The sequence below is a fragment of the Aptenodytes forsteri genome, unplaced genomic scaffold, assembly GCF_000699145.1.
Source record: "Aptenodytes forsteri isolate BGI_AS27 unplaced genomic scaffold, ASM69914v1 Scaffold55, whole genome shotgun sequence".
NCBI lineage: Eukaryota > Metazoa > Chordata > Aves > Sphenisciformes > Spheniscidae > Aptenodytes > Aptenodytes forsteri.
The window spans coordinates 6,352,780-6,361,645 of NW_008796063.1; the positions used below are offsets into that span (position 1 = coordinate 6,352,780).

Below are 8,866 nucleotides of genomic sequence, written 5' to 3' on the forward strand. Positions count from 1 at the left end.
TCCTGGGCGTGGGGGAGAGGCCGGGAGTCAGCAGCCGCCCCATCCCCACCAGGCATCCTCACTGCCCCTGCCCTCCTGCATCCCCCATCCTGCATACCCACATCCTCCATCCTGCATCCCCCTTCCCGCATCCTATATCCCGCATCCCACCCCTGGGATGCCTCCCACCGGGCACGCTGCCCTCGACCTTCTCGTTCTGGGTGTTGTGGTTGCGGGCGAAGGGGTAGAAGGCGCCGAGCTGCATCCAGCGGGTGCACAGCTCCTCCGAGGTGCTGCCGGAGAAGCCACAGATGTCCGCCCCGACCAGCGGGATGCCAAAGAGGCTGAAGCTCAGCAGCCCTGAGGGCAGGGACGGTCAGCAGGGCGCAGGGAGTTTTGGAGATCTCTCCAAACAAGCAGAAAGCTCGATGGAGCTGGGGGTGCTGATAGGGGGTGTCTGTGTGCAGCCCACCCCACCCACCTGAGATGGAGTAATACATGTCCTTCCACTGGCTCCGATTGTCGCCCAGCCAGTGCCCCGAGTACCGGCCCTGGCTGGGGAAGGTGGAGCGGGAGATGACGAAGGGGCGCTTCCCCCGGATCTGGATCAATGCGCTGGAAGACAACGTGGAGAGCCAGGGGCAGGAGGTGAGAGCAACCCACCAGGAGTTCACCTTATCCCTCAGAAGTGGAGGGAGAGGTCCGGCCCCACCACAGCCCTGCAGTGCCGGAGGGTCGGCCCGAGCGGTACGGGGAAGGCTCAGTGCCAGGACTGGCCTCATCCACCCACCCCTCCCGGAGCAGCGCTGGCTCCCCTCCTCTGGTGGGTTATTCCCATCATGGAGGCCGTGAGCAGCCAGAGCATCTCCCCTTTGGGTCGGGCGCTCAAATCCTTGTCCTTTTCCCACACAGCCCTGAGCAGCAGGATTTTGTCCCATCTCATCCCCAGGCCGGCGGGAAGCGGGATGCTTGGGTACCTTGCCGTGGCTTTGGCTTCCATCAGCCCGTAGAGGTTGTGGAGGTTGTAGTGCACGGAGGCTTTCTGCTTCGCCGAGGCACACACGGTCTTTGCAGAGAGGGAATCACCCAGCACAGCTGCCAGGAGGGAGAGCCCCCATTGGCAGGAGGTGGTGGGGGGGGGTGCTGGGGATGCAGACCCCCCCACGCTTGCTACGCTTGCTGGCGCTGGGCCAGCCCTCCTGTACACAGAAGCCAGCCATTGCTGCCAACCCAGCGCCGAAAGCTCACACAGATGGTCCCATCCTGCACCCTGACATGGTCCTGACAAGTGTGCAAGGCTTGGGCATGGATACCAGCACACACAGGTAGGGATGGAGATGTTCAGGGTGTAAAACAGAGGCACAATGTCTCTTAAAAATGGTTTTCTCCTATAGCATTCAGCTGCCAGCAACCTCAAAAAAGCATGCGGTACCTACCAGCCCAGCCTTGTATTTGATCTCCCTCCTTACCTGGGGTGTACGGTGGGCTGTCAAGCTCTCCGGGGGGGCAGCCGTCTTCAGACCCATCCATGAAGTTGGATGGCTCATTCATGTCCTAACCAAAGAAAATTGTGGAGCATTTTCAAGGGGGAGGTTTTGGCGATTAGTGGATAGACCTGGAAAAGCTGCATTTGAGGGAGAGACAATCCTGCTGGACCGGCAAGAGCCAAGCCGCCAGCAAGGAGTGACCCGAGGGCGAGGAGGGACTTACGATCCAGAGACCATCGAAGGGCACATGGGCATGGAAGTGCTGCAGGTTCTCCAGCCACCACTGGTGCGTGTCCGGGTTGGAGAAGTCTGCGAAGGCAGTGAAGCCGGGCCAGACCTGTGGAGAGACCACAAAACCGCGGGTTCAGCGGGCAGGCAGCTCATGGCGGGCTGCTGTGGCGAACGGGGTGCCAGGGGGCTGTGAGCATGTCAAAGGACCGGGGGCTGAAATGGGCAATAAACCAGAAGGTATCCCTGAGCCGACTGCTTTGAGTCCTGGATGCTGCACACGCAGCAGCCCTTCTGCATCCGTGGTACCCGGGAGCCTCAGGATGCGGGGGACACCCCCGCAGCCGGGCGAGGGGCACGGGGCCAGGCAGGCAGCAGTGGCTTACGGAGCAGCTGCTCTGCCTCCACTTGCACAAGCCCTGACACCACCCAGGCCAGGGCACATCAGGGAAGAGACATGATTTCTCCATGCTTTGCCTCACTCCAGGAATTCTGGCTGATTAATTTTTCCCCACGTTTTCAGGTTATGTTAAAAGTCCCTTCCTTGCAGATGGCGAGGGAGAGCTGATGGGAGCAAATGGCTGGGAAAGGGGGGGGAAAACTGGGAGGGAACCGCTGCGGAGCAGATCCGAAGGCACGCGTCCATCGTGGACAACCTCCCCTCACCCCAGAAATGGGAAGGGAGAGAAATCAGATGACCGGCCTCGAGCGGCACCACCAACCCCGTTAAGCTCATATGACTTCCACTGGTGCCTCTGCCGGGGCAGGAGCTGGCTCCTGGGGCCGGTGGACATGCCAGGAGGTGACATGTGAGGCTGAGGGCTGAGCCAGACTCTGGCAATCATCCCAGAGAGATCCCTCGGCCGCTTGGCTTTCCCTCTAGCATGAGGGATGAAATCCCAACCCTGCTATTGCACAACCCCGTTGGGCTGGGATTTCCCCCCGGAGCTCCTCACCTGCCCGATGAGCGGCTGTCCTTGAGTGGTGTTTAGGAACAAGCCCCGTTTCAAGCCTTCATCGAAAGGCCAGTAGGAGCCATGAGGGTTGGTGCTGCTAATGCCGGGATCCTGGGGACGGAGCAGAGGGTTAGCGCCTTTCCTGGCAGACCGTGGCCCCTTCCCCCTGCCCAGGCCGGTGTGATTCAGAGAAGACAACCCAGACGGGGTCAGCCACAGCCCACACATGGCAGCTGTTTCCCCCAAGGGGAACAGAAACTTGCTTCAACACTTCCAGGCATGTTTTCTAAAATGCCACTTCTGCAAGTCCCCAGGACCCGTTAGGGCGTTTTGGGGAGCGGGGGACACAAATACAAGAAATCTTGCGCTTATGCAAGAAACGTCAGGTCACGGCCGGGCTTGGGCTACAACAGGGAGTTCAACAGGGAGGGAACCTGACCTTTTCTTCCCCAGGACCCCCTGCCCTGGTCCCCACTGCCCCCAGCAAGCAGAACCCACACCCCCTTTCCTCGTGGAGGGAAGAAGGGAGATCATAGCTGGGTCATGAGATCCCAGCTCACGTGGGGATGTGGGGGCACCCGAGCCAAGAACCCATGAGTTAAACAGCCTGACCCACAGTTCCTCCATTCTTTTGCCCATGGGGGACAGGCGTATCCTTGTACTCCTGCAGCAGACAGGAGCACAGCATGAGAACCTGGCCTGTGTCTCCGCGGTCCCTGCATCAGGGGGATTTCCAGTGGCAGTTTACAGCTGCCTGCCCAGCACTGGGGACCGACCTCAGACAAAAATCCCCGGGGCTAGGGATGATCAGCTGGGACCGCGAGCACCCCTTACACCTCTGCCTTGCATCCCAGCTCTGCAGCAAAGACAGCACAGGGGGAGAGGAAGGGGAGTACCAAGATTATAACGTAGTGCTGCCCGTGTTTGTGGAGGTCTTCCACCAGCGAGGGGAGGGAGGCAAACTTCTGGGGATCGAAGGTGAAGTCCCGGTACCCGTCCATGTAATCAATGTCATTCCACTGTGCATCCTGCAGAACAGAGGCTCAGGGATGGGTGACAGAGTCCAGACCCCCCCTCCACAGGTCTGGGGGGTTACCTGGGGAATCTGGTAGTTCCTCATGGCTCTGACGGTCTGCCAGGTCTCATTGCTGGATCCGTAGCCCCAGCGGCAGAGGTGGAAACCGAGAGCCCAGAGGGGCGGCATGGCCGGGAAACCTGCAGTAAGAGAGCAGGAGCACGGACAGGGTGTCCCGAGATGACAGCAGCATCTCAAAAGGATGGGAGGGGGAGAAGGGGGAAAAGAGGTGGCCGCTGACCCCTGACATGCTGTGAGGGCTGGGGATGGGACGGCTGGAGACCGCTGACCCCTCCCCAGCTGGGAGGGCTGGGGACAGTGGTGAAGCTGGGGTGAGACAGGGACGGGGGTGCGGGGAAGGTGCCCGCAGATGGCCACGTCAGGGTGCAGGCACTTACCTATCACCTGCTGGTACTGCTGGATGACCATGTTGGGATCGGGCCCCAGGAAGATGTAAAAATCCAGCACCCCCCCGATGGTCCTCCAGGTCAGGCCCGGAGTGGGCTGCAGGGCCACCTCTTTGCAGGAGGGGGAAGAGAAAAAGCCAGTGAGAACTGGGGAGCAACCCCCAAACCCCACCTGCCGTGGCAGGGACCAGGCAGCACCACAGGCAGCGCTGAGCCTCCAGCAGGGGAACAGAAAAACCCCTGCCTTGCGCTCAGCGGATGCTAAATGGGTGTCTGGAGGCTTAAATCATCGCAGCCCAGGGAGATCGCTGGTTTACGCGGCAAGAAAGCTCACTATCTTAAAAATTTGCTCTTTAAGCCCAAAGCTGTGCCGTTCTCCCGGCTTCCACTTAAAGACCAAGCGCAGGCAGGGTTTTCTTTCACATCCTCCCCCCAAATCCCCTCCTAAGTGAATGGAGAGCTGCTTGTATGAGCAAGCATGTGGCCTGGGAAGAGCTTTTCACATGAACAAACCCTCAAACCTCAGCTCAGGTGGTTGCATCTCCCACGAGCTCCTCCGCAGGAGCATCGCTGCAATAAAGCCGAGCGCAGCTGGAGCTACGAGAGCCCCGGTGTGCGCAGCACCAGCCCAGCTGGCTGCAAGTGGCGGCTGCTGGCAGGGATGGGTGGTCGCCGGTGCCATCCACGACACAGCAGGAGCCCGCGGGAGCTGCTGCGTTATCAGCTGGCACACATGGGCGGATCCCACGGCCGCAGCCGGCGGAGCACAGCTGGGAAGAGCGCGGGCGGCAGACGGCATCCCTGGCTGCGCCCCAGCCGCACCACGCCGCCGGGCCTAGTGGCAAGGCCGTTTTGGGCGGAGGGGGAACGGGCACGGACCCGCACACGAGGTACTTGCTTTTCCGACGGCAACTCGGCAGCTGGGTGTGTGGTTAAACTGCTCGGCAGTTGCTAAAGAGCCTCACCGTAGCCAGGAAACAGATGGCTACGCTCAATAACGGAGCCATCAAACCACATCTTTCCCGTTTACGGCTTCCTCTCGCCCCAAGTTCCCGAACTGGCCACTCCGGCAGCTCCCATCTGTCCCCACCTGCCGGGTCATCCTCCAGGGACAAGCCAGCCGGAGTCCCCTGGGACACCTACCCATCGCGTTGCTGTTGAGGAGGAAAACCCCATGAGCATCTCCGCCCTCCTCCATCAGCAGGTAAAAGGGGTGAGCGCCGTAGAGGTTGAATGATTCCTGCAAAGAGGAGGTGCCGGGTGAGAGAGCAACTCCCGGGCAAAGCAGGAGAGCCCCACGTCACCAGGGGCGAATAAATGGCCTCGAGTTGCATCTGCTGCCAGCACCTAACCAGGCATCTGTCATCCCCCATGGAGGACAAAGGAGAGGGATGAGGGTGGTTTCAGAGCTGGTGCTGAAGGCCATGGGAGGCTGCTTCTTCCTCACAGCTCGGGGGCTGCTACCAAGCTGGGCTGGGCAAGGGGGAAACCTCCTGCCTCACCGCAACCTGTTGCACGAGTGGCAGGGTGGAACGGAAAACACCCGGGGCCCTTGGAGTGCCAAGAGCGTTTTGCAATTGCTCTGAAATCCTCCCCGGCACATATCTGCCCGTCGGCCTATACCACCCCCTGCCTGTCCTAGTGCTGCTGCCCACCCCCCTGCCATGTTTTCCCAGGGCTTGTCCAATGCACTGGAGAGCGGTACCCCCATCCTCGCCCCCTGCACCCCCGCAGGGAGGGGGAGATGGTACCGTGGGAGAGACGTCGCGTGCCCACAGTGTGAGGGTGCTCCAGTCCAGGCTGTGTAGGAGGGTGCCACGGTGCTCCCCCAGCCCGTAGAGGAACCTGGACGGGAGTGATGTGGCTATCTGGAGAAACTGGTCAGCGAAGATCAAGGGGGCCACAGTGGTGTTGAGCCTGCCAGGGTGACACCGAGGGAGAGAAAGAGTCAAGAGGGGATGCTGGGATCCATCTGGATCCATTTGCCCAGCAACAATTGACCCCTTCCCTCTTGAAGCACCCCAAGGGCCAGCACGGCAGCCTATGTCCCACCCTGCATCCAGCTCCAACACCTTGGCCCAGGTGGCAAATTCAGGTCTGGCTGGACGTGAGGCACAGCCCGAGCCTGAAACAGCCTGACCCAGCGTGGTGCAACCTTGCCTTTGACACCAGAAGTTTCCACCCAGGTTATTATTAACCACCGAGGCGATGCGGCAGTGGGGCTTCTCAGCCTGTTGTCACTGATAAGCAGCTCCCAAGTAAAGTACGGACCACAGGCACCAACAAATGGGAAGGAGGAGGAAAGGATGGGATCTCGAAACACCCTGGCCATACATCGACCAGCTGTTGGTGCTCACCAACGGCTTAGTGTGGGCAAAGGCATGGAGGTGACTGAGAGCAGTGCAGCAAAGTCACCCGCAGTCCTTTTCCACAAAAAGCCTGGAGCTGTGGGTGTCCCTATAGCTTGGACAGCCAGGGAAACCCAAAAGCAGGGTGAAACAGGCAAAGCCACAACCCTTCAGTGGCCCTTTCCCTGAGCCACCAGGTCCCTTATTGGTGACATGCTGGGGACCTGCACAATGTTTGGCTGCTGTAGGACCTGGCGAGGAATTAGGGCACTGGGAGGTTTTTGGAGAGGTGCTGATCCCACCCAGCCCTGCCACGGCCACAGCAAGCATCTGGCCAGCCCATGGGGTTGGGAAGCCACGTGCTGCCGCATCCCCACGTGAGCACTGCTGGAAAGATGAAGACGAAGAGTAATTATTGGCTGGAGATCCCGCAGTGTGGTTTTCCCTAAGGAAAAAACTCCGGGAAGGCATGCTGGAGCCTGCCTAGGGTGGGATGAGCTTTCCCCCACCCGCTGTGGGATGCGGAGGAGGTGGGTTCTTACAGCACTGTCCCCGTCGCCCTGCGCCGCAGCAGCACCCCAAAGGGGTCCCGGGAGAAGTCCAGGCTGTAGATGGGGTTTTCTGCTCTCTTCATCGCCCGGGGAACCTCGAGGGGAACCTCGTACCGCGGGTTGGCCGCATCCGTTATCTGCAAAAGGGAGAAAACGCACTTTAAGACCAGCAAAGCAAGAGGGCAAAGTGTTGGAGATGCTCATTGAGGCTACATACAGCCATGCCTGGAGCACGGGAGCTTCCAGACTCAGTCTGAGCAGGGGACAGTCACCTGTGGGATGGAGGGCGCAGGGGTGCAGGAGCACAGTCATGAGCTCCGGAGGGCAGCCAGCGGGGAGCTCACCTTGATGTGTAGCCGTGTGTCTGTCTCAAACTCCACGTCCAGCCTCAGCATCTCGATGTCCCGGGGGTAATAGGCCTTCTCCCTCCGCACCAGCAGCCCCACCATGCCCAGCGCTGTCTGGTTGAGGCTATCCAGGGTGTAGCTGGGGAAGTCAGGGGGGTAGAAGCACCAGGGCACCCCCTGCTTGCCCCCTGCCGGCGGGGGGCTCTCGATGAAGCAGCATCCCCGGCTTTCGCAGAGCTCCTGGGTCACCACCACGTGCCGCTCAGGGTAGCAGTCAAAGCGGTGGCTTTCGGGTACCAGGAGGCATTTCGGGGGCAGCGTGGGTCCGGGCCAGCCCTCCGATACTTGCCGCAGCACCCAGACGGTGATGGCACTCAGCAGCACGGCAGCCACCAGCAGTCCGCTGCCCACGCACCACGGGGCCAGCTTCCCGCGGCCAGCGGACATCTGAGCGGCCCCTTCCTCCTCCACCCGGCACGCTGCTGGCTGCAGCACCGCTGTCGTCAGCTTCTGGTACGACTTCATCGTCCTGGCACTGGAGTGAGGGGGAGATGGAGGCAGGTGTGAAGGAGTCAGAGAGGGAGAGCTCGCCTGAGCCTCAAGGACGGCTTCCCCGCTCCCAGCACCCGCGGTTCAGACAGAGTCTGCCTGCCTGCCTCGGCACCTTGCACCATGCCCTCAGCTAAGATGCATGCAGCAAACTTGGCAAAGGATGGCTTTGCCAGGGTCGGGTGGTCGTGACCCTGCTGGAGTGCAGAGAGACGCTGCCACACGACTCTCCGGCAGCCCCAAGGGACAAAGAGCCATCTGCCTGAACCCCACCTGCTCTTGGGGGGTGGCAGAGCAGCCCCTCAAGGAGTTTTTCCCAGGTCTGAATTTATGGACTGCAGCGTTTCTGGAAGCTGCAAGCAAAACCGAGCTCCCTCTGCCCATCGGAGCAGAGCCGTGGTGCTGGGAACAGCATCCTCTGCTCCGAGCATCCTCCGCTCCGCTCCTGAGCATTCTCTGTCACTGCCCAAAGTCCTGAGTCAGAGCTTTTAGCCCCGGGGAGGGCTGGGTGAGGGATGGCAGGGAATATGCCGTCAGTCTTTGCCTCCCACTGATAAAATCTGATTTTAACAATCTCTCAGGCAAACATCTCCCGGACTGTAAGTGAAGGAGACCCCCACGCTCCTGCTGAGTGCAGTAAGCAATCTCAGCACCTTAGATAAGAGACACAACTTTCTTTCGCCATCTCCTGCCCAAGCCACAGGCACTCAGACCCTGCTCACCTCCGCCCTGCAATCTGCAAAAGCTCAGCAAAACGGCTCTCCCCCAAAAGCAGATTTTATTCCCCGGCAGCCCTCCCCCCAGCTCCGGAATCAAAATGGCTCAACCGGCCGGGGCACGGCTCCGAAGCCACCCCTGAGCAGCAGCGCCTGCCCCACGCAGCACCTCAGCCTTATGCAATCGCCGGTCGCTTCCCCACGCGTGGGCGGCACAGGGGGC

The 8,866-nt window shown here is 60.7% G+C and overlaps 1 protein-coding gene across 1 annotated transcript in view; it reads right to left on the reverse strand.

Annotated features, from left to right (window-relative positions):
- Positions 1–8,831, reverse strand: part of LOC103904859 (lysosomal alpha-glucosidase) — a 10,464-nt gene extending 1,633 nt beyond the window's left edge. The window contains exons 1-15 of the mRNA XM_019474005.1: positions 8,813–8,831; positions 7,376–7,913; positions 7,023–7,168; positions 5,884–6,049; positions 5,276–5,372; positions 4,124–4,243; positions 3,747–3,865; positions 3,547–3,678; positions 2,651–2,761; positions 1,690–1,803; positions 1,449–1,533; positions 957–1,074; positions 461–594; positions 174–339; positions 1–2 (exon numbers count right to left, since the gene is read on the reverse strand). The exon at positions 1–2 is cut by the window's left edge and continues 139 nt beyond it. Coding sequence (XP_019329550.1) covers positions 1–2; positions 174–339; positions 461–594; positions 957–1,074; positions 1,449–1,533; positions 1,690–1,803; positions 2,651–2,761; positions 3,547–3,678; positions 3,747–3,865; positions 4,124–4,243; positions 5,276–5,372; positions 5,884–6,049; positions 7,023–7,168; positions 7,376–7,903 — 2,038 coding nt within the window. The 5' untranslated portion in view covers positions 7,904–7,913; positions 8,813–8,831. The remainder of the gene's footprint in view (positions 3–173; positions 340–460; positions 595–956; positions 1,075–1,448; positions 1,534–1,689; positions 1,804–2,650; positions 2,762–3,546; positions 3,679–3,746; positions 3,866–4,123; positions 4,244–5,275; positions 5,373–5,883; positions 6,050–7,022; positions 7,169–7,375; positions 7,914–8,812) is intronic.
- Positions 8,832–8,866: the final 35 nt, after the last annotated feature.